The sequence below is a fragment of the Argopecten irradians genome, chromosome 2 (genome assembly GCF_041381155.1).
Source record: "Argopecten irradians isolate NY chromosome 2, Ai_NY, whole genome shotgun sequence".
NCBI lineage: Eukaryota > Metazoa > Mollusca > Bivalvia > Pectinida > Pectinidae > Argopecten > Argopecten irradians.
This window is the reverse complement of record NC_091135.1, coordinates 4271852-4297488: the sequence shown is the minus strand read 5'-3', so window position 1 is coordinate 4297488 and position 25637 is coordinate 4271852. Positions and strand designations below refer to the sequence as shown.

Sequence of the window (25637 nt, the reverse complement as noted above, 5' to 3'; positions counted from 1 at the left end):
ATGCGATGCAATATTGATTACCTCTGCATTATTGATGCATATATACTTAATAACAAATATTTTAGAGTGAAGAATTCATATTAAACACATGACAATATTTATAAATGCCGCGATTTTTCCAAAAAAAAAAACAACCTTTATACTTAGATGGACCCAGTGGGGGACAAGTTGAAGCAAGACATGTAATGCGTTGCAATATTGATTCCATCTGTATTATGAATGCATATATACTTAATAAGAAATATTTTATAGTAAAGAATTTTTATTAAACGGAGAATATTTTCAAATACCGTAATTTTTTTCCGAAAAAAATCCCGCCTCACATAATTAAACGGACCTTGTGAGGGACAACTTAAATCAGGAAATGTGATGTGCTGCTTTATCATAATATCTACAATATACACACAAATATAAATATACAACATGTGTGTTAGAGTAAAGAATTCATATAAAACGGATAACAATATATTATAATACCGCAGTTATCCCATAAACGACACCTATACTAAGACGGACCCAGTGGGGGACAACTTGAATCAGGAAATGTGATGTGCTGCATTATTATATTATCTACATTATACACACATATACATATACAACATGTGTGTTAGAGTAAAGAGTTGAATAAAACGGATACGATTATATTAAGATATCGCAATTTTCCCAAAAAACGACCCGTATACTAAGACGGACCCGGTGGGGGACACCTTCAGTCAGGAAATGTGATGCGATGCAATATTGATTACTTCTGCATTATTGATGCATATAAACTTAATAACAAATATTTTAGAGTGAAGAATTCATATTAAACACATGACAATATTAATAAATGCCGCGATTTTTTCAAAAAAAAAAAAAAAAAAAAACCCAACCTTTATACTTAGATGGACCCAGTGGGGGACAAGTTGAAGCAAGACATGTAATGCGATGCAATAGTGATTCCATCTGCATTATGAATGCATATATACTTAATAAGAAATATTTGATAGTAAAGAATTTTTATTAAACGGAGAATATTTTCAAATACCGTAATTTTCTTTCCAAAAAAAGATCCCGCCTCACATAATTAAACGGACCTAGTGAGGGACAACTTAAATCAGGAAATGTGATGCGATGCTTTATCATAATATCTACAATATACACACAAATATAAATATACAACATGTGTGTTAGAGTAAAGAATTCATATAAAACGGACAACAATATATTATAATACCGCAATTATCCCATAAACGACCTCTATACTAAGACGGACCCAGTGGGGGACAACTTGAATCAGGAAATGTGATGTGCTGCATTATTATAATATCTACAATATACACACACATATACATATACAACATGTGTGTTAGAGTAAAGAATTCATATAAAACGGATAACAATATATTATAATACCACAATTATCCCATAAACGACCTCTATACTAAGACGGAACCAGTGGGGGACAACTTGAATCAGGAAATGTGATGTGCTGCATTATTATAATATCTACAATATACACACACATATACATATACAACATGTGTGTTAGAGTAAAGAATTCATATAAAACGGATAACAATATATTATAATACCACAATTATCCCATAAACGACCTCTATACTAAGACGGAACCAGTGGGGGACAACTTGAATCAGGAAATGTGATGTGCTGCATTATTATAATATCTACAATATACACACACATATACATATACAACATGTGTGTTAGAGTAAAGAATTCATATAAAACGGATAACAATATATTATAATACCACAATTATCCCATAAACGACCTCTATACTAAGACGGAACCAGTGGGGGACAACTTGAATCAGGAAATGTGATGTGCTGCATTATTATAATATCTACAATATACACACACATATACATATACAACATGTGTGTTAGAGTAAAGAATTAATATAAAACGGATGACAATATATTAGAATATCGCAATTATCCCAAAAACGACCCCTATACTAAGACGGACCCAGTGGGGGGACAACTTGAATCAGGAAAGTGATGTGATGCATTATTATATTATCTACATTATACACACACACATACATATACAACATGTGTGTTAGAGTTAAGAGTTGAATAAAAACGGACAAGAATATATTAAGATATCGCAAGTTACCCAAAAAACGAACCGTATACTAAGACAGACCCGGTGGGGGACACCTTCAGTCAGGAAATGTGATGCGATGCAATATTGATTACTTCTGCATTATTGATGCATATATACTTAATAACAAATATTTTAGAGTGAAGAATTCATATTAAACACATGACAATACTTATAAATGCCGCGATTTTTCAAAAAAAAACCCGACCTTTATACTTAGACGGACTCAGTTGGGGAGACAAGTTGAAGCAAGACAGGGGGTGAGGTGGGTGGGAGGGGGATGCAACTTCAGTCAGGAAATGTGATGCGATACAATGTTGATAACAATATTAATTTAAACTTGCACCTAAAGTTATATCTACCATTACTCTGCGTAAAAAATTGAGATGCTGTTTTTTCTTCGGTTATCTATGGAAAACCATAGGGTTTAATGAATTAATCTGTAAAAACCAATTAAATGGTCTGACAAACGTGTATGATTATTTGTAAACTTTAATTATAAACATTTATGCACCGTTTCTTGTTTGCATGCTTTGTGCCGTTTAGATGAAAACTTACTTGCAGAAGTCACCTTACAATTACAAATAACACTAGAAATGTAAAATAATTTGTAAATTAAAAACGGACTTTATAGTTTGACCGTTAGTATACATTTCACTGCACTCTAGACGTATATATGATGATTTTGGCAATACAGTGTACTTCCAAAATACATTTTGTGCTCTTATTTGTACAAAAAAAATAAAAGCTTTGTATTGTTGCATTGTAATTCTCAAAATGCTGTTTACATTTAGTCGTGAATAGCATATTCAAAGTTCTTCTTCATATAACTTTAATGATCTTCACTGCTGAGAAACCAAAACATTAATATGACTAATTTTTTCTCTAAAGAAGTGTTTGAAAATGGAAGGAAAATTATATATTTGTTTTATCAAAAATATCTAGTTGGTAATAAAATCACAGCCCGTTCCCACGAAATAAAACTATCAAGTAACCTAGTCAATATAGTTCATATACAATCACTTAAATAAAAGAAATTTTCAATTTTCGAGAGGGGAAGGTTAAAAGCGAGAACAACAACTTACGAGACAACAATGTTATTTCGTTTTCTTTCATGCAAAGAATAGTACCTAAAAGCGAGAATTGCCGAATTGAAACAACGCTGAATATAAGTACAAAAAAATATTTATTGCATTTTGTGTACATTCCGCTATCGGTCATCGTAATTTATAGTCTATCGTAATATTAAGCGGTACATGTACAGGTGTTAGCTATGATGGGGTTCCCAATTAATTCGTGTGCACCGCACTAGACCCAATCCTCGTACCAGGACTATGAAGACATTTCCCTCTCACAACAATGATTCAGCGAAAAATTTATTTCATATGTTCTCATAGTTTGTAAAGTGTAAAGTAATGATAGAGTGCTTTTTTAATAAGGTTTTTCTACTTTAATTACGTAAGTATCAAAAACTTGCATAAGTCGTGCGTGCATTGTATGTCCAATATGACACTACGGTAGCTGTATCAGATAAATTATGATATTTATGATTATAATGATAAAAAGTGAAACACATATTTCCTTATATTGTTTCCTGAAATAATATATTGAATCTAAGATATAATTAAAATGAATTTAATTAATATAATAATATATATAAATAATATTATGATTTAATTGTAGAATATCGGAAATTTTAAAAAGAGCATTTACCCAGGCATTGTTGCGAGGAAACAAGAAGCCCAAAGGGCCTCAACGGTCATCTGACTACCTTCGCAATAGTAAAATTAATTACATATGGTGTCACTTTGTTAGGACCATGTCAGGATAATTTTCAATTTCTTTCAACAAATTTTATTTCAAACAAGAGGCCCAAGGGCCTTAACATATAGGAAATTAATTAGATATAGTGTCATGCATGGTAGCCATCTTTGATTTGGGATCAACCAGATATGTAACAATACTTTGTCGGGACCACGTCAGGATCATTTCATGCAAGTTTCAGCCAAATCCCACCGGTAGAACTTGAGAAGTAGTTCAAAGTGTATTTTCAAGATGGCGGCTGTGGCGGCCATCTTGGATTTCGGATCGACCCGAAAAATAACAACACTTTGTCGGGACCATGTCATGATCATTACATGCAAGTTTCAGCCAAATCGCAGTGGTAGAACTTGAGAAGAAGTTCAAAATGTGTTTTCAAGATGGCGGCTGTGGCGGCCATCTTGGATTTCGGATCGACCCGAAAAATAACAACACTTTGTCGGGACCATGTCATGATCATTTCATGCAAGTTTCAGCCAAATCGCACTGGTAGAACTTGAGAAGAAGTTCAAAATGTGTTTTCAAGATGGCGGCTGTGGTGGCAATCTTGGATTTCGGATCGACTCGAAAAATAACAAAACTTTTTCCGGACCATGTCAGGATCATTTCATGCAAGTTTCAGTCAAATTACATTGCTAGAACTTGAGAAGATGTTCAAAATGTGTTTTCAAGATGGCGGCTGTGGCGGCCATCTTGGATTTCGGATCGACCCGAAAAATAACAACACTTTGTCGGGACCATGTCAGGATCATTTCATGCAAGTGTCAGCCAAATCGCACATGTAGAACTTGAGAAGAAGTTCAAAATGTGTTTTCAAGATGGCGGCTGTGGCGGCCATCTTGGATTTCGGATCGACCCGAAAAATAACAACACTTTGTCGGGACCATGTCAGGATCATTTCATGCAAGTTTCAGTCAAATCGCACAGGTAGAACGAAGAAGTCTGAAACAAGATGGCGGCTTGGCGGCCCATTCTTGAATTTCGGATCGACCCGAAAAAAATAAAACACTTTGTCGGGACCATGTCAGGATTTTCACGCACGGCGCAAATCGGCGGACGGCGGACGGCGGACGTCGCACGGCGCACGGTGGACGACGACGGGCGAAACATGACGACTATAGGTCATCATGACCCTCGATTGTCATGTTACAGGTAGAGTCCTGGGTTTTCTTTGGCGTATTAATTGTTACGTTTCCCATTTGACGACACTAATCTACTTGACTGCTTTAGGTTTTAGAGACCTAGTCAGAGTGTTTTGATTAAGGACTTAACATATTACACTGTTGTGTCTCTCAGTCTCTCTGATAGGGCACTGTCCCGGCCTACTTTCATATATAGTAAATGAATTCGAATTGTCAACATAATAAGAACAATTTGAGGATGATCGATATATTGTTCTCTACACAATGATAAATACGTCGTCAATTTCAAGCTTTGTCCTGTAACTTTAGAAATTAGATATACATAAATATAATCAAGCATGTCAAGTAATGATAATTGCTGTCACTCATTATTGTTCTAGATATAGAACTTCTATATAAGCTACTTGTTGACCTGTCCAATGAGGTATGAGACCATTGGCCTCTTGATTAGAGTTTGATTGATATCTCAAACAATGTACCACATTTACAGATAGCGGGATATATGAACTTAGCTCTCGTCAATTCTTCGGTCAAAGTATGAAGTACTATTACAAAATAATTAATAGGAAGTCACAATGACATTTACATCTGTTTCATGATCACTCTACTCTACACTAAATACTGTTAAAGATGCTCCACCACTGGCGAATGTTTTTTTCTCTATGTAATATAGGAGCAGACGAATTAGTATGTTTTTATCAGTTACAAAAGTTACTTCCTTTATACCATTACCATCATTGAAATGTTTGAGTTTCTTATTTTACTTTAAGATAAAGATGTTAAAAATAATTAATTGCGTAACGAAAGAGTACTGATTGAGCATGTACCAAAAGCAAAATGAATTATGTATTTTGTGTAAATTAAACACGCATATACCCGATTGAAAGTCAGTTGTTCTTCAAATAATGGGTATCGTTTATGTTTTGTCGGTGGTGGATGATAATAAATAACCACGTTATGAAAATCATATAGTGGTGTGCTAAATTTTGAAATATTGTGAATCAAAGGTAGCCATTTTTCACACTGTTTATTATACAAGAAAGTCTGATAAGTATCACTGTTTGCATAATAGAGAAAACCCGTGTTTTATACACAATCAACCCAGTCTTTTAAATGGGTCATTTAAACTATATGTCTTACTTTCTTAAGCCTTCTTCATATGGAAGTTTGCCAAAAAATAGAGTTAGTTATTGTTTTCAAAATAACAAAAAAATAGTTGATTAAGGTTGATAAAAGATGTCAGTGAAATAAAACGTAATTTAATTACATATATATATCAAGTACAAAAATTAAGGTGGTCAAGTAAACTGGCGAGAAAGATGTTCAAAACGTAATCAATTGATCAAAATATGTGCCAATGACTTACTACATATATAATACTGTAAAACAACTTTCTTTTGCGTGCAATTTACCTTCATAAATTACGCGATCCATGCACATTCGCGAATTGTTTTCTCCGCGAATTAGCATCTTCATAATTTATATTGATACGAATTTCCATTCTAATTTTAAATTCGCGAATAGTTATCTTCGCGAACTTGTTTTGAAATGGAAATCGCAAAACGTAGTAGCCGTGAAAGAAAGTTGGTTTACAGTAATAATCCAAAATGAATGTCTCTGTTTAGCGTTACATGTCCCTTTATAGCTTTACTAATGGTAATTAGCAGGTGTTGTGATGAAATTTGTTCATAATGAATCCTGGAATCTACAAAATATTAATGATACATTAAATGGACTTTAGAACAAATGTAAAAGACGATATTGTGGACGCATTTAGTGGAATGTAACTTCGGGACATCTGCAAATGTAGATAATCTTTTGTTCAATAGAAAGAGCAAAATAAAATTAAAACCTGATCAGTTATCATAAGTTAATGGACTCTTGTTGTCAACAAAACCATAACAGTTGGTTCCGGTTACTTAAATGTACAATTACAATACACATACACGTAGGAAAACTATAAGCAACAAGTAAATGTTGACCGTGTGTAATATAGATGTGGACACTGGCATATCTCACAGACTGATGTAGCCATTTGTTATAGATAATGGGGATGAGAGGATACGATGAATTCCTCTCAGATAGGGGGGGGGGCATAAAACTGAACGATTAGTACCATAGGCATGGATACTTAATTACATTACGGATTAAGGAGCCGGCGATTCTCCCGTAATACCAGCTGCCAACAGATGAGATATGCTGTATGCTTAACTATATATCACTTTATAAGTTGCATTGGGACTCTCACGAAATAACATTGTTGTCTCGTAAGTTGTTGTGTTGCTTGTATGAGAAATTATGAAAACATGTACATTTTATAAATAAACAAGCTCACAGAGTTCAGCACGTAATTCTGTCACCAAATAAGCATGCCGTTATATTAACTAGTGTCAATAGCAGATACAAAAACGCTTGATAGACCGAAATCGACTTTAATTAACAAAAACTCATCTTTTGGTTACGTTTTGTCTAATTTAAACTTTAAAGCATAGATAAAATATGGTCTATTCTTATGCTCATAATTCAAACCAATTATTGGCAAAACATAATACATCCACAAATAAACATAGTTCGGTGTCTTCAAGGCCTACTACCTTTCCGGAGGAAAATTTAAAGGTTACTTGAAAACATTTATAACATAAGAAAATACATATCGATGGCCTAAGATGAGGTAATGTTATTAAACAAATGCAAGAATTCATGCATAATATATAAAAACTGTCTAGATTTATTTCGCTGTTTTGCCGTCCGGCGTAGTGATAGTCAAAGATTTAGTTCAATTTAATGCTTAGCGTATGGATTTCTGAATTAATTGAATCAAGTTGATCTACAAATGTACTATAGTCATATAAAATATGTTTCTTTAATCTAAGCAAAATGCTACTATTTTTTTTATTTGCTTTTGTTGAACTAAACATCAAAGAAGCTCTTAGGAAAGCATACTTTTCAATTTGATGTCCCTATCATCATGTGAATATCTCTAAAATAAGGAAGAACGTTATTGTGAAAAATTAAAACAGACCCGTTCGCATTGAGAAGTAAGCGGATCGTTTTTGAAAAGTGTTTAGAACATTAATAATATTTAAACTTTAAAAAAGTGTAACTGCACATTCAGAAAATCGCATTCGATCAGATCACAGATCTTTTTTAAAATGTGTGATTTACCAAGTAATTTGTCTAGTTAGATTATTATTTAGTATACACTGTATCCTAAATAACAAGCAGTTAAATTTGTTCATGTTTGTGATATCATTTTGACAATTGACTTTTGTATATTACCAATATGTTATCTACATGCTTTCATTTTCAATGTTATTTGTTTTAAGATGTAAATTTTGTATTAAAACTTTGTTTTAAAAATCCCCTTTAATGTGTTAACCAATACTCTAACTAATACGTAACAAATGATAGATGTTTGTAACAGATGTTTGCCTCATTATATGAATAAACTGAGATAATGTTGTAAAACCTCATTGCAGATTTTTCATTACAATTGATTATGTTTGCAGTTTATAGCTGAGAATAGTATTTCGAAATAAACGACAACCATGCAATACATCGAGCAAAATTCTTATGCTTTATGTTTATTTAATCATGTATAGATATAGATGTTATCGGCGTCGCTTAGACTCCGTTTCTTTAAAAAATAATGAATCCATCAGCTTTCTCCAGTAGATTTACCGGTAAATGTATTAATATAAAAGAAGGGGAAGCTAAATCTTTTAAAAAAAACTCAGATATATTACAAATTTAATCTAACGTTTATATACCCAATATATACCCGATTTCGGTCTATATTAAGCAAACTTCTTGGCCACCTATACGGGATACATCAAAAACTTTATATGTTATAATATAACATTTCGATGTTGACCGATCAACATTTCACGGGCGCAAATAATTTATTTGCATACCACTATGAAAAAAATCCGAGAATGGCGCGAAATTAATTATAAGCATTGATGTCACTATGTTTTAATTTTATCAGGTTATGAAAAAATTGTTTGCAAAGTTTTGTGAGATTTACACAGTTTTCAACCATTTTTGTTTTCATTTTCAGATAAAATTAAAATAACTAGTGACTGTCATGTTTAAATATTAAAGAATATTTAAAATTTATTGTAAAACAAAGACAACAAGATCAATTTGTATAAAAATGGTTCAGTGGTACCGAGAAATCATCAAGAGGTCATACTTATTCTATTTTAAAAGTAATTTTGAAATAAAAAACATAGCTTAATTAAAGTCATTAAATAGACAAATCCTTGCACTTACTTATAGAAACTGGAAGATAGACTGGGACATCTGAAGTAAATATAACTTGTAATCTATGTTTTACTGATATTGGAAACGAATGCCATTATTTGTTTTAATGCAGTAATGAAATGCTGAAACGATTACGAGAAATGTATATATACCTACTATTATAAAAAAAACATACTGTTATCAAAATGAAAGGCCTATTTACTATCACATATTGTAATGTACTGTTACGTTATGTGCCCTTTATGCATATATGACTGTAATAAATGTATAGTGACCTCCTGATACAAACTTACATATCTGGGAGTAAAATAAAATCTGAAATCCGGTATTTATAAACTGGCCCCAATATGACATGTGCACAATCTTACAAAACTTAAACATATGCCCGTGACTTGAATAGATCGCGACTAACACGCTTTACAAAGACATATTTAACGCTACTTTAAAATGAAAATACGCCAAGCTCTTCTTTCTTAGCTCAACCAAAGACCAATTGAAACAATGGTTTCAAGAAAAAAATCTCTAAATCAGAATGATATAAAAACTACCTCAGTTTTATTAGTATTAAAAAAATCTGAAGCCAATTAAGTGTTTGCCAATCGATTTACCGTTAATATTTCTAAATCTCTGTTGAAACTAGAACGAATATTCGTACCCGGCCTACTATACCTTTCGGCCGGATACGAATTGGCCCCTATGTGTCCTAGTGGAGCAGTGCCTCCGAAAATCACTCGGGCACAATTTTCTATACTTTTTGGTAGGTTTCCAAGTATTTTGTGCGTATACAAGCATTTCCATATTATTTTTGTCGAAAACGAACATAACTACCATTCTTGATATCTACCGTACCGCTCACAAAACGTCAAATTCATACTTTGTAGACTTGCTGTATAAATTCACTGCGGAAAGGTATTCATATGTGTATATGTAAAACAAAATGTCTCGCTGAGAATTTGATATTTTATATGGTTCAGTTTTATTGCCTAGTAGGTAACCGATATAAAACAAGTACGATAAAATGCATTTAAATAATGGTTTGCATAACCATTACTTTGCTCCATTAGCAGTAATAGGCACCAATTGTAGCTCTAAAAACGACAACATTTTCTGTCTAAAAGTAGTTTGAGCTACAATATTGCAGCTATGTTTAAACTACTTCTATTTCATGACATGAGGATGATTACTTCTGAAGAGAAGTGTCATCAGCAAATGAACGTGTTTTTGATTCAAGTTCATTAGCTATATCATTTGTAAAAATAAAGAAAGTATGGATTATGACGGGAATCTTGCATTTGTTATGTGTTGAAATCTTATATTAGGCATATCAAGATACATTTTCTTGTGTTATTATGTTATTATTGTTTTTAATCAATTCACATTTTTTATTTGGAAAAGATAGCGGGTCTTTTATACATTTGTTTTTTTATAAGTATGTCAGTATTAGTTAATGCAAAAATTAACAATAGTATAGATTTTCATTTTCCCTGATTCAAATTATCACTAACTGGGACAGTCTCAGTACACGGCCGTTTAAGAATAATTGCGAACCTTTCAAAAGCATTTAGTCTTGGTATCAGAAACATATATATAATTATATATTTACGTTTCTGTTGGTATACTGTGTATTTTTCACCCTTGGAAGCCACAGCTAGTTTCTATATATATATACCTACAAGTACACAATTATTAATGTAGATGGCTGATTGCGTGATTACGATGACTGCGACATTTAAAATATAGTTTAAAATATAAGCATTGAAGCATTGGGAATAATGTATAAATTATGCATATGGTTTCAATTACTTTAATGCATAAGAGTGAATACTACAGAACTGAGGTAAACATGTAACAAGCGTACACAGGTACATGTGTGTCTGAGATATATATGAACGATTAAAGGGAGGCAAATGCTGTCAACAAATCAAGAATAAATAAAAAATAAAAATTGTAATAAAAATATATCAAAATTCTCAGTTATTTTGGTTTATATTAAGGTAAACCACCTAGCATGGCATATATTATGGCAAATATAGCTACAAGGTTAAGATATAATGTTGAGGAAAATTGTTAAGCGGAATAAAGCACCACGGTCCTAGCCAGCACCGGGCCCAGTCAGCCCCGGTCCTGGTGAGCGCCAGCTCAGCTGTTTGACACTGTTGGCTTATACAGTAAACTGTGAAGGCTTAAAAACTGCTAAAGAACTGCCTTCCACTTTGACATGGGTATGCATGTTTACTGTAACAGGTTAATGTGTCATCAGTACAAAAAGAGTTAAATTTTTGCTGATTATTTTGTTCACAAATTTTGGTTCACTATTAATAAAGCGCCCTAGCTCTTTTTTGGCTCACCTGCCTGAAGGCTGAAATATTTAAACGACTTCCTCTTAAAGGTAGGTTTCACCCAATGAAATATAAAGACTACGAAATTGAAATTTATCCTATACATAGATATAATCTTCAGATCATTTTCAATGCATACAGCGAACAATATGGGTGGTCAGTTGCCTAGCTTGACCAGGAAAATACTCCTCTAAAAATAGAGCGAAGTCAAGCTTTACATAGAACATGACGTATTTTTTCCAAAACGAGGCCGCAGCAACAAACGGAAGCGTGCAACAAAATGTCAGATAGAAGTGACAGTCTTGCCACGGCATGTTTAGTTAAAAAACAACAACAACAAATCGAAGTGCGAGGGACTGTTTATACATATCATATCATACGCTAGCAAACTTTGTACACCAAATATACACTTAGTTAGTCTGCGGCTGTTTGTGCGCTGGCATATGTGTTGAAATTTAACTCACCATGTGCAATGCCGTTACACGAGTCCCAACAGATCCCGGCAAGTTCCGCTTGAGATGTGGCTTCTGTTTCTTCTATTGCTACATGCCATCCCTATAGATATCCTAGGGTGCTACCTAATCCATTATAATTTCCTCCACTTTGTTGCCGATTCAGATATATTTTTTTCATCGCACACACTTTTGTTTCGTTCAGCCATTTTGTTTACTTTTAGTGCGTGACAATGCGCATCCGCCAAACTTCGACAACACAATCCATCACAGCTTCATTTGCATATTATTTTGTCTGACGGACACCGTAATAAATCAAGGATTTCCTTCAATTTTGTATTCAAGACACATTTGTTCAATCTCAAACACATAAAGAAATTAAATTGAGATATTTTATTATGTATTTTTCATCTTTTCTTCCGCTTATCGCATTTCACAAAAAAATATTTATTTGGTTGGGCGAAACCTACCTTTAATAACCAAGAGGCATAGAGACCTGATATTGGGCCTGTGGCATGCTGGGATGAAGGGCTACCAATGTTGTTCAAAGGAATGACCTATGACCTTTATTCAAGATGACAGGGGTCAAATAGGCTAAAATCTTTAAACAACTTTTTCTTAATAACCAAGAGGCCAAGAGGCCTGATATTACCTGGGTCATTCTTAGAAATTCTTATTGACTCTTTTATGCAATATGATTACCAGGGCATTATAAGTGCCGTGGAGTTTTATCGGGACACAATTATTTTTATATTGAAGGCAAATTAGAAGCTAGCTTAAACTTTTCAGTTTGAATGACATTTTATATGACTTTTGAAGAACATTCTTAAGATAAGAGGTGGGATATAGGGTGGGGGTGTTCTTGAAGCCCAAAAGGTCCCACTGGATCTGCCACTAAATCATAGACATGTACCAGGTACACCATTAGCAAGATTTATTTATTGCTTGATCTACTTACAATGATTACCGTGCTGAATTTTTTTTTTTAAACAGATATGATGGCACCTTCTGGTTATCATCAAAAATGAAAGAGAAGTATTGCAAGTACTTCAAGTCAACTAAGATGAAAAATGACCACTTTCTGACAGGTAAGTTATGACTGGTTATCTATTAATACATAGAAAATTTGATATATTAAAACCTACAGATCTAATAAAGGGTTTGTAACATGAAGGTAATACCTAGCAGCTGGTGTGTACTTTTATTGTATATGTCTATAAGTAATATTTTTAAAAATAAATTTTCGTATACATGCTACAGTATGATCTTATCATGCCATGTAAGCCAATTCAGAGTATTAGGGGGGGGGGGGGAAATAAAAAAAAAAAAAAAAAGATCAGGTGCCATCATATGCATCTGGAATGAGTATTGTGGTCTAGTATTGTTGTGAGAACATCAACACTGGACGAGTTAGGCTTCCAAGGAGGTGGGTAGTAAGGCAAAAAAAAAAAATGTCTGTTTAGGGTTACATTGGCAAAAAAACAGGGTATGTAGGTCGGTAGGAATTGTTTTTTAATTGTCTTTCACTCAAAAATAATTGCCAGAACCGTAATCTTTTAAAAAAAAAATTCGTAGAAAATTGGGGAAAAAAATTAGGATCGGGGGTAAAAAAATAAGGTCTGTCGGGTAACCCTAATCAGACATATTATTTTTTTCGGCCTTATCAGATGTATGATACGAACCCGCACTTGTATGTGACTGCATGTAGACTACCATGTAGACTACTGGGCACTCAAGATCTATATAGAGAGCATTTTCAAAACCGTAGCATAAAATATATGATCTTGTGAGGTTGTGGTTTAAATAATCTATGACGTATTACTCAAGTAAAGTGCACTTCAATATTTTGTTTACCGGTAGATCCTGGTTGCAGGGACTTGGAACCGACCATAGAACTTTTTGTTTTCGAGTTATATTATGACTGAAAGTAACAATGTCATCTCGACATGAATAACGTCCATGTTTGTTCATTTTCAGGCGTAGAGGTGGCTGCTTTAGTTAAAGATAAAGGACTGTCCATGAAAGACTTATTTCAGGTGTGGTAAGTATCTGCAGAAACATATATACATAGAGATTGGCAACTCCTCCATTTGTACGATCGGCTCTGTATGTGCTTAGGTTTTTTTTTATAAACTTTTAAAAAATTGAATATAAAAGAATAACTTTGATATGTTGTAAAAGTTCAGTAATTTTCAGATGGTTTGAGAACGATTTTGGATGGAAAAAATAATATTTTAACTTATTAACTTATTAAAAAAACAAAACGCACTTCTGGTTTTAATGCCTGATTTTCAAAAAACCAGGTAAAATTGCTTATTTTCGTGTTTTCAAAAATCATATTAAATAACATCAATCGGGAAAACTGATCACATCAAACCATGATATAATGTTTAAACTTTGTGTTGATGCAAAAATATCATGTTTAAAAGAATACACTTAAAAGTAGTTAGCTAAGGGAAAATGTCTATGAACCAGAGGTCTCTCTGCCTGTCAACAAAGACAAAGAAGGAGTTTCCAATCTCTATGTATATATGTTTCTGGTATCTGTCTGTAACATTGCAGTGACATTGGTAATGTCACAATTCAATATTAAATTAGGCTTCATTCGTCCAACTGTGTGTGTGTGTGTCTGCATGTCTGCAGTCTGTGATGCTTTTTTGGACAACAAATCCAAAAATATTTAACTCCTTGAAACTTTTGTATGTATCAAGCTAGTAACCTATTACAGTGCCTTTTGCTATTGGGTATCTTTCATTTTTGATATTTTTCTGTTAACATGGAAACCAAATTATTCATGTTTCCTTTTGTTTCCAGACTTCAACTCCATAACTGTTTATTTTATTTCCATTAAAAACTTTCTATTATACATATCAGGCTTAGTATCCTATGAACAGTTTTAATATTGTGCCATTAAGTGCATTTTCAAAATTTTTGCTGTTGGGACTACCTTCCTTTTTAGCTCGCCTATTCGAAGAATAGGGGGAGCTAATGTTGTCACCCCGGCGTTGGCGTCGGCGTCAGCGTTGGCGTCCCATTTCACGTTAAAGTTTTTGAGCAAGTTTCTGTTTCGTCAATTGTTTAAGCTTAAGTCATCATATATGTTTATGATTTTATTTTGCTAATGTGTATGGATGCTGAACGTGATAATACAACCAATTTGGGGCCCTTTAGGTTTTTTTTAGTCTGTTAATTTGTCATATTTCCATGTTAAAGTTTTTGAGCAAGTTTCTATTTTGTCAATTGTTTAAGCATAAGTCATCATAAATGTTTATGATTTTATTTTCCTAATGTGTATGGATGCTGAACGTGATAATACAACCAATTTGGGGCCCTTTAGGGGGTTTTTGAGTCTGTTAATTTGTCATATTTCCATGTTTAAATAGTAAATACTTGAACATCAACTTCTTCTGAATAGGTGAGCTTTGCTGTTCTCCAACAGCTCTTGTTTGATATCTTTTCTGTTACCATGAAAAACTTTAAAGTTAAAAATACCAAATTACAGGAACAGTTTCTTTTAGTTTCAGGGCTATACATGTAACTCCAAAACGGTTCCACTCCTTAAAACTTTCTGTATATATCAGGCTTGTGTTTTAATTATGTCTTTTATTATTGGGAACCCCCATTTTCAATACATTATATATGTAGTTTCTCTGTTACTTTTAATAGAAACATATTCAAATCTGATCAAGTACAATGTACAATGCAAGTCACCAATTTAGATAAGCAACCATGAAATATATGCATATTAATTGTAGATGAAAATATATTCCGTCTTTGCATATTACAGAGTTAGCTCCCTTGCGGGTAGGTATCAATTGTTACGTCATTATTTTGTGAGCACAATTCACGTCGTTATCTCCGAAACGTATGACGTTACGCTAGCAAACATATGACGTCACAATCAATACCTACTGCAGATAACTCTGTAATATGCAAATTCGGAATACTACTGCGAAGCATTGGGATATTGCCATGCTTTAATTATGGCATCTTAATTATTTTGATTTTTAAACTGTTTATGTTTTGAAATTCTTGGAAAATATAAGATCTTGAAATGTTTGAATTTCTCACATTTAGATTGTAATATCTAAGCTCCCAACAGGGGGTAAATTTACATTGATTTATCTTTTGAATATTTTTTTATTTTTCACACAGAATACATCTTTATAGATCTTAATTCTGATTGTAAAATGAATATTAGCCTACTATATAGAACTTTCTGTCTGTTCAATTTCGCCACACATTTGACGTCACACGTGGCACGCTTTCAAGTCATCGCTCATATTTTAGCGTTCTGCCGAACAGCATGGATACATTTTTGTAGATCCGGCCTTCGGCTGCCACTTGCCGAAGGGTAAATTGTGCTCCATTGTGCTATATAGTTTAATATTTGTCTGCTTTGTCCTGCATTACTGTTCGTATACTATTATGTAATCGTGTTCGTTTTGTATGTCTTGATAAAGGGGCAGTTCGCCTCGAAAATTTGACAATTTTGTTTTGTCCACACGGTTGGAATTACTTCCTTGTCCCATGTCTGTTGGACAGGAACTTTGCGGATACAGATGAGGATGGCTGTCTTTCCATTGATGAATTTTGTCTGGCAATGGCTATGATAGATACTCTAAAGGAGCGACGGAAAGGACCAGGTTTTATTGGTAATTATTTCTCCAACCTTTCACCGATTTATCAACGGTTTTAGCTGCGAGAGAGTTTTTTGTCAACCCTGAGGGTATGACATATTGCAGCCTACTAAAGTAAACCTGAAATAACAATAATGTGACATCATGACATCATGCAGTGTAACTGTGGCATTCATTGTCAATGATGTCGTCAAAATTGACATGCAGACAAGGAAGCCATGTTCATGTCGCCGTGAAAATGCCTGTTTCAAGGTTCTTATGAATTATCTCATATTTTCCTTTGGAATTTTGGAGAAAAAAAATCATTCCCTACCACTGAAAATTATTTATCTATTATGGCCTGGTTGAGAGTCGGCTCGGGCACTATCCTATCACGAGACAATACTATGAGGCAATAGTGCCCTCTCAAACAGGCTATAACGGGTTTAGTACATCACCCTCACATGAGACCCGTTTTCATGTAATCGTAACAGAAGCATGTCAAGCGACACCTCGCAATGCTGTCTCCATTTCCACACCACGCTGTTAAATTAAAAGTACAACATATGAATTGTTGTAGAAATATGTGTTTCTTTAAAACGGGATTCAGCTTCATGAAGATTAAAAGAAGATTAATATTGAACATAAGTGAACTGTATTTTGTAGAAAAGCAACATTTGCTTCCATCCCTGCACACAACAGCCTGTCCGCCATTTTGACGTCTTGGTCGAAGCGCAACGTTATAATTACGTCATGTAATGGTGATGCACAATACATTCACGTTCAATTTCGCGCCACTTCAATAGTGCCCGCTTGCCCGGGCACTATTGCAATAGTACCCATCTGTGTAGCCAATCAGAATCCAGCATTCTGTCATGTGATGTACTAAAATTTGTTATATGGGCTGAAACCTGTATACCCAAAAATGTTTAAAAAAAAGGTCAAGGTTATGGTGAAAGTGTTGTCATTAGGTACAGTGATTGTAAATGGTTGTCAAATGTGTTTAGCTGTATCATCAAGTTCAGAAGTTCTATTTGGGTATATTAAAAGGGCAACATTTTTGTGGCCTCTCTAGTGTCCCCTGTTGTGTAAGGCTATCTAGATCTTTATGGTTTCTTTTTCAGTTCTAAAGAAGAGTGGTCTGAGAGTTACAATTAAGAAAGGAAACATTGAAAAAGAGGAGGTAAATTTTTGAGAAACCGCTATTTTTTAATAATACTGTAATTATTATTCTTGCAGATACATGTATTAATGAAAGTTTACCCGAAGGGCAAGTGAGCTTATGTTATGGTGCAGCGTCCGTCGTCCGGCCGTCCGGCCGTCCGGCGTCAAGTTTTCCATTTAAACAACTTCTTCTCCAAAACTTGGAGACCTAGAGTCCTGAAATTTGACTTATAGCATGCTGGGATGAAGGGCTACCAAGTTTGTTCAAATTGATGACCTTGGCCTCCTTTCAAGGTCACAGGGGTCAAATATGTGAAAATCTTTAACAGACTTCTTCTATATAACCAAGAGGCCTAGAGACCTGAAATTGGGCCTTTGACATGCTGGGATGAAGGGCTACCAAGTTTGTTCAAATGAATGACCTTGACCTTCATTCGAGGTCACAGGGGTCAAATAGGCTGAAATCCTTTAAAAAAACTTAAAAAAAAAAGATTTCTGCTTCATAACCAAGAGGCATAGGAACCTGATATTAGGCCTGTGACATACTGGGATAGAGGGCTACCAAGTTTGTTCAAATGAATGACCTTGACCTTCATTCAAGGTCACAGGGGTCAAAAAGGCTTAAATCTTTATACGACTTCTTCTTGATAATCAAGAGGCTTAGAGACCTGATATTGGGCCTGTAACATGATGGAATGAAGGGATACAAAGCTTGTTCAAATGAATGACCTTGACCTTTATTTGAGGTCACGGGGGTCAAAAAGGCTTAAATCTTTAAACGACTTCTTCTTAATAACCAAGAGGGCTAGAGACCTGATATTAGGCATATGGCATGCTGGAATAAACGACTACCAAGTTTGTTCAAATAAATGACCTTGACCTTCATTCAAGGTCACAGGGGTCAAATAGGTGAAAATCTTTAACAGACTTCTTCTATATAACCAAGAGGCCTAGAGACTAGATATTTGGCATGTGACATGCTGGGATAACGGGCTTCCAAGTTTGTTGAAAAGAATGACCTTGACCATCATTCAATGTCACAGGGGTCAAATAGACTAAAATCTATTAACGACCTCTTTTTAATAACAAAGAGGCAAAGGGGCCTCTTATGGGCTTAGGGATGATATAAATTCTTATTTACTATATTTGTTAAGTACGAACCATGCATGATTACCAGATTGCAGTTGAGTAATATGGTCCCATTGGAGGCAAAGGGGCCTCTTATGGGCTTAGGGATGATATAAATTCTTATTTACTATATTTGTTAAGTATGAACCATGCATGATTACCAGATTGCAGTTGAGTAATATGGTCCCATTGGGCCCTTGTATTAGATTATCCAAGCATCATCATAAACTAGCTACATGTATTATGTTTTAGCTCACCTGGTCAAAAAGACTATATCACTTTATCGCAGTGTCTGTTGTCTGTCCATTGTCCGTCCTTCAACAATGGACTTGTTTTCTTTTTAACCAAAGTCAATTTAGCTATTTCATTATAGATGACTTCTTCTCTGAAACTAAGCATTGAATAACACTCTTATTGCATTTAAATTAGTAGCATTTCTTTGGGGTGGGGATTCACTATTGTACAAATAATTGGGCTGAACAATTTAATTACTGAATAACAGGTTGAAAATTCAACAAATTTCAGGCTGAAACTATACATAGTCCATTGACATTAAAATATCTTGATTTAAAAAGCAAATGCAGATAATCCAATGATGGTACCGAATAAGATCTTTATAGAACATGGCTGTCAAGATCTATTGTTTTAGAGAGAATGGCAGTCAAGGTCTATTGTTTTAGAGAGAATGGCAGTCAAGATCTATTGTTTTAGAGAGAATGGCAGTCAAGATCTATTGTGTTAGAGAGAATGGCAGTCAAGATCTATTGTGTTAGAGAGAATGGCAGTCAAGATCTATTGTGTTAGAGAGAATGGCAGTCAAGATCTATTGTTTTAGAGAGAATGGCAGTCAAGCTCTATTGTTTTAGAGAGAATGGCAGTCAAGATCTATTGTTTTAGAGAGAATGGCAGTCAAGATCTATTGTGTTAGAGAGAATGGCAGTCAAGGTCCATTGTTTTAGAGAGAATGGCAGTCAAGGTCCATTGTTTTAGAGAGAATGGCAGTCAAGGTCCATTGTTTTAGAGAGAATGATACTCAATATCTATTTTTTAGAGAGAATGGCACTCAATATCTAGTTTTTAGAGAGAATGGCACTTAATATTTATTCCTTTAGAGAGAATGGTACTCAAGATCTACTGCTTTAGAGAGAATGGAATGGTACTCAATATCTATTGTTTTAGAGAAAATGATACTCAAGATGTATTGTTTTAGAAAGAATGGTACTCAGTTTTGATACTGGAGTGTAAATGTTGTGACAGATCTTCTCCTTCTGTTTCAGAGTGACATGATTGTCTGTCTTATGGATGAAATGTCAGGGCTAACTGATGGCCTTGTGTCTTCATGTATTTGTCTGGCTGGGGGTAGAGAACTACTACAGATGGCAGGTGATAGGATGTATGATAATGGGATAAAAAACGGCCAGATTGTTGCTTTACCTGCTGAAGGTGAACTGAAATGTTCTCATGTGGTGGCTGGTACAATTCCTGAGTTTGAAGATGAGAGTAGTTTAAAGGTAAGTTTACTAAAAACTTTGTTGCATGAATCAGTCTGTCATTAATAAACTTGCTTCATCAACTTTAATTTGCTATTTATGTCCTGTATACCATCAACATGAAACTTGAGTCACATGGTTTTACCCTTATATGTTGGCTGCAGACTCTCTAATTGATATCTTACAGACATTTTTAATTGTTTTTATGTTATCTTGGGCAATTGAGGTTACTTGAGACAATGACTCAAGTGACTTATTCTAATTGCTTTTAAGTCCATTGTTGTCCGTTGTCCTAAGAATTCCTGTGTCCGAATACAATTTTTATTTTCGACAACATCTCCAAAACTACTGAAGCAAATTCAATGAAGTCTTTTACAAGCTTCAAAGGTGAATGATCAATCAAATTGTGAATTATATGGTCCCACCCAAGGGGGCTCTTGAAGGGACCAAAATGGGGTAAAATTGACTAAAATTTTAATAAACCTTCTTAACTCACAGATGTGGTAGAATCATATACTCTACATTTATAGATAGAAAGGTCTGAAGGGCCTTTACAAAAACATGTGAATTTTGTGGCCCTGGGGTCTCAGATTTCCAAATTCACTGTAATTTATATACCTGGTACTAAAGAAAAACATATTTTCGAGCATTATTTGTGTAAAAGGTTCAAAAGTTTTCTTTTTATTTTAGCAAATGATTAGATCTTTACTCACATATGGGTTATTTTTACACCATTTGAAATTATATGCTCACAAAAATCCTGACGGACTAATTCAAGAGCCTGATTGGTGCATACGTATGGGCAAACGTTGTGTTTACATGTCTTTGTTTATTCATTATCAGAACTCAAGTGATCATCAAGGCCCATGGGCCTCTTCTTAATATTTTGCTCAGTTAAAATGTTTTTGGCTTTCATTGAAGGTCATGTTGTAAACAGAAGGATTTAACTTGATGCGGAGTCAATTTACAGACTATTGTTCTAGTTGTGACTGAAATTTCATGTTTGGAGTGAAGTTTGATTTATTACACAAAAGTGTTTTTACATTTTTTCAACGCGTTTTGGTTGGGACTTTTCAACAATTTGTTTTAGCATTCACCTGTTGTCTTTTATTTAAACCAACAAACATATTACAGTAAAGCACGTATATAACGAACATGTTTACAACAAATTCATTGTTATAAAGTAGCAATCTTAATTCTGCATCAAGGTTCCTGTATGATATCTGCAATATGTTTATAACAAACTATGTTTAAAACAGAGTTATTTTGATGGTCCTAAGAGGTTGTACTGTACGTAATTTAATATTTGTTATAATCATATTCTAGGCAATGCGCAAATTCATCCATGGTTGTCTGCAGCTGGCTAATGACCATGGAGCCAAATCTATTGCATTCCCTTTACTTGGTACTGGAGGGTTGGCTTATGAAAAAAATGACGTGGTTAGAATACTCTTTGAGGTTATGGAAGACTTTCCAAACAGAGATTCTCTTACAGATGTAGCTCTTGTTGCTCACCCTATGGACAGAACTTCACTGCATGTAAGTTATGATAAAATACCACATCAAATGCACTCTGCATGATTTTTCAATTAATACCTGTTGATTTTAAGGACACCTGATTTATTGATATAATAGCCTTTTTCAGTTGACATGTGGGGGTATTATCTATAATCCATTAGCTTTCTGTTAAACCAGCGTGCTGATTTTTCAAACATTTTTTGAAATCCAAAATGGTCACACAAAAAAAGCATATAGCTGCCATCTTAAAAAAAAAAAAAAAAAAAAAAAAAAAAAAAAAAAATTGACATTATTTTTTTTTCTGACTCGCTCCATTGGTAACGTGATTGAAAAATTGGTATATATGTTAAAATATCGCAGCCCAAAGTTCTGTAACTAAATATTTATTAATCTAATTTCCATGTCTGTTTACTGGATTACAGGCATTCAAAGCAGCTGAGGCAAGGTATAGGGATAGCTACATGTATAGGGTAAAGGGTAAGTAGTGACTGATTAAGTTTCCACATACCATACGCAATCCAATAAGCCCCCAGGGTGTTTATAAAGTGAAACAAATAAAGGAGCACTTTATTGAACCGAACTTGGACAAGTCTTTCATAAATTAATTATAATGCCCAAAGTAAACAATAAATCAATATGCAAAATAAATCAGTAAAGAAACCTACACAGTTTTCATATTTACAGTCCTCATTTAATTCGTATTAGTGAAGTTGGAAGACTCAAAAAGGCGCAGCGCTTATATAGGGATGTGGGCGCTGATTAGGTCTAATATGGTAGTTTATAATTGACAGATAATTAGTTCAGTGCATTTCCCTTTTATTTACTGCTTTGCCCTAAAGCTGTTTTATGATACAATCATTCAACAACTAGTATACTTTTCTAGAATTTATATTAACTAGTTAGTTGGTACTTATTTTATAGAGATCTCATATACATTTTGTACCTTAATTTTTAAATACATTGCAGAAAATTTACCAAGTAAAGTTGTACAATGGAACGGCCAGTATTGCAGTTTGCCGATAGTACCAAGGTGATATTTTTTATGGAATCTTTATTAGGGACCATTATGTATATTTAACAATACAGATATACTGGGGTCCTTAATGCTAGGTTCACACTATGTTCCCGGCGGCCACGGCAGCCCCCGTTTCAGGCCACTGTGGACAAAAAATGGTGACCGCGAGACAACGTGAGATAATTAACGCAGAAGGACGTGATAGACAAACGTGAGTGGTCGTGATTTCCATGGATACTGTGCCAGATTTTTAAACTGTCAAAAAATTTGTCACGGTACAGATGGTAAACGCCACAGTACGTAATAAAACGGGAGTGACTTAACAAAACTTAACAGTGCGTTCGAGGCCGTAACAAAACTTCCAGACGGTCCGTGGTGGAACGGGCAGCAAGCACGTTACCAGGAATCCCACGGTGATTTCAAGTTTTATGAGGGTCTGTTGCGTTTTTTTCACGTTTTATTACGGTTAATGCAGATTGACTGCACGTTTTGTGCCGTTTTGTCCAGGTTTGTCAAGGTTTTGACGGCAGGCCAAGGTGGATGATAACCGTTTTTATGCTTTCTGTCAAGGCATATCACGGCTTGGAGCGATTGAAATCCCGACGTGATACGGCGTGTTACGTCTTATTACGGTCTTACGTTGCTAGCAATATATGGTGGAGTATCATTGTCTGGCCTGGTACATATTTGATACTTCATGGAATTATTTGTAGTAATAAATAGAAATATTCATTATCAACCACATTTAAACCCTCAAATCACACCAAAGCTATCATTTTAAAAGGCAGATTAAGTGAAAACCATTAGAGAAAAAAATATTGCGTAGAAACACTTGGCTCTAATAATTATATATTTATACCAAATATAGTTAAGATTTTCTTTTCTTTTAACATATCTTTTAATTAAAACCTGTTTGAAAAGAGATTTTCGGCAATAAATATTGTTTCATTTGCTCCAAAAAAGCCCGGCATCAGACTTTCATCCCTAGTAAGCCGTTGCGGACCGTGAAAAAACGTATCGGAGCTTGATCAAAACGTGTAAAACGTAGCAGACCTCATCATCAGATCGTAACAGGCCTAGAGAGAACGTAGTGGTATCCTTGATAGACCGTGCTAAAGCCGTAGTGTACCTTTAACCTCTGGGAAAAGTACTTTCCCCTATATACCACGTAATCCGTAAAAGACTGTGGCAAAACTTCACAAGACCTTGCTCAACTTGAATACAGAGACAAAAATAGCCAAAATTTCATGGCACACCACGTTTCGGGCAAACGGGGCTGACGTGGTCGCCGGGAACATAGTGTAAACCTAGCATTAGTAATCACTTTATACGCATCAAAAACTGAATTTAGATTAAAGGGGTTTAATCGCTACACTAAAATTGTCCTGAATTCTCCTGTAAACTAATCTCTATTTCAGATAACTAATAAACACATGGCATTTGTTTATTTTAAAAGAAAAGTGATGATCCAATTTCTTTCAGAATCCATAGGGTCTTCTTTTTAAACAGACCATTGAAGTTTCGAGATTCTTGAAAAACATGTTTTGGTTTAGATTAACTGTTGTGTCATTTGCCTATAAACGACTGCTAGTTAGAATAAAATATAAGGCTAACATTTTAAACACCTTCTTGTCAATAACTAAGAGGCCTAGAGACTAGCTGCTATTGAGCCTGCATATATAGCATGCTAAGATAACGAGCTAATAATTAAGTTTGTTCCTTTAAATGACCTTGACCTACTTTCAGATTCACAAAGGTCAAATACATGAATATCAGATACTAACAACTTCTACTTAAGAGTTCTTATTATTAAGAATTTTTCCCCTCTACAATATGTATCTAATTTTTGGCCCATTTAGGTCCATGATATGGGTCTTTTATTGGGTAAAGTTTTCAGGAAGTGTTATTAAGTCCATCAATAAAAAAACCCACACTTCTAATTCAGTTTATACATTAATCTTTATACACAACACTTTAATCAAATTAATATAATAAATTGATGGCAGAATGCAACCTGTGACTATAGTAATTAGCTAGAACGTTATAGTTATTACATTGCACTTAGATATTGACTGAATGTTAATAGCTGTAAAAGTGCCAATAATTAAAAAAGAATAATGTTCACTAATTTGGTGATTCTAGTGACTGTGAATGATCTCTTCTTTGTATATTTCAGTCTTGACTCAGTGCCCGAGGAAAGAAGTAAAGATTATGAAAAGAATTTTGCAGAATATGCTGTTATAAACAAGACAGATTCCAGTTATTCTATCACAGGTAATCATGAACTTACATTTTAACTTTAAATAAATCTATATACTAAAGTTTACCTGAAGTAAGACATTAGGTTGTGCTCTGTCTGTCCATCCATCTATCAGTCTGTGCTTTGGTCTGTCCGTCTTTTGCACAATTTTGATGGAAAGATGATGTACATTAACTAGTGGTCCTATATAATGCCAATAAAGACAATGTGACATTTTTCTTTCACCTAAATAACAAATTTGTCTTTCAATACATCCTAATTTTACACAATGACTTTCAATTGAGTTGTGTAAGTCATATTATTTAGACCATCAG

The 25637-nt window shown here is 34.3% G+C and overlaps 1 protein-coding gene across 1 annotated transcript in view; it reads left to right on the top strand.

The window, feature by feature from the left end:
* The window catches only part of LOC138313642 (protein mono-ADP-ribosyltransferase PARP14-like), a 40557-nt gene extending 15197 nt beyond the window's left edge, over positions 1 to 25360 (top strand). The window contains exons 3-11 of the mRNA XM_069253994.1: positions 13123 to 13217; positions 14107 to 14170; positions 16675 to 16784; positions 17873 to 17931; positions 20318 to 20551; positions 21857 to 22069; positions 22471 to 22525; positions 23015 to 23078; positions 25240 to 25360. Coding sequence (XP_069110095.1) covers positions 13123 to 13217; positions 14107 to 14170; positions 16675 to 16784; positions 17873 to 17931; positions 20318 to 20551; positions 21857 to 22069; positions 22471 to 22525; positions 23015 to 23078; positions 25240 to 25360 — 1015 coding nt within the window. The remainder of the gene's footprint in view (positions 1 to 13122; positions 13218 to 14106; positions 14171 to 16674; positions 16785 to 17872; positions 17932 to 20317; positions 20552 to 21856; positions 22070 to 22470; positions 22526 to 23014; positions 23079 to 25239) is intronic.
* The last annotated feature ends 277 nt before the right edge of the window (positions 25361 to 25637 follow it).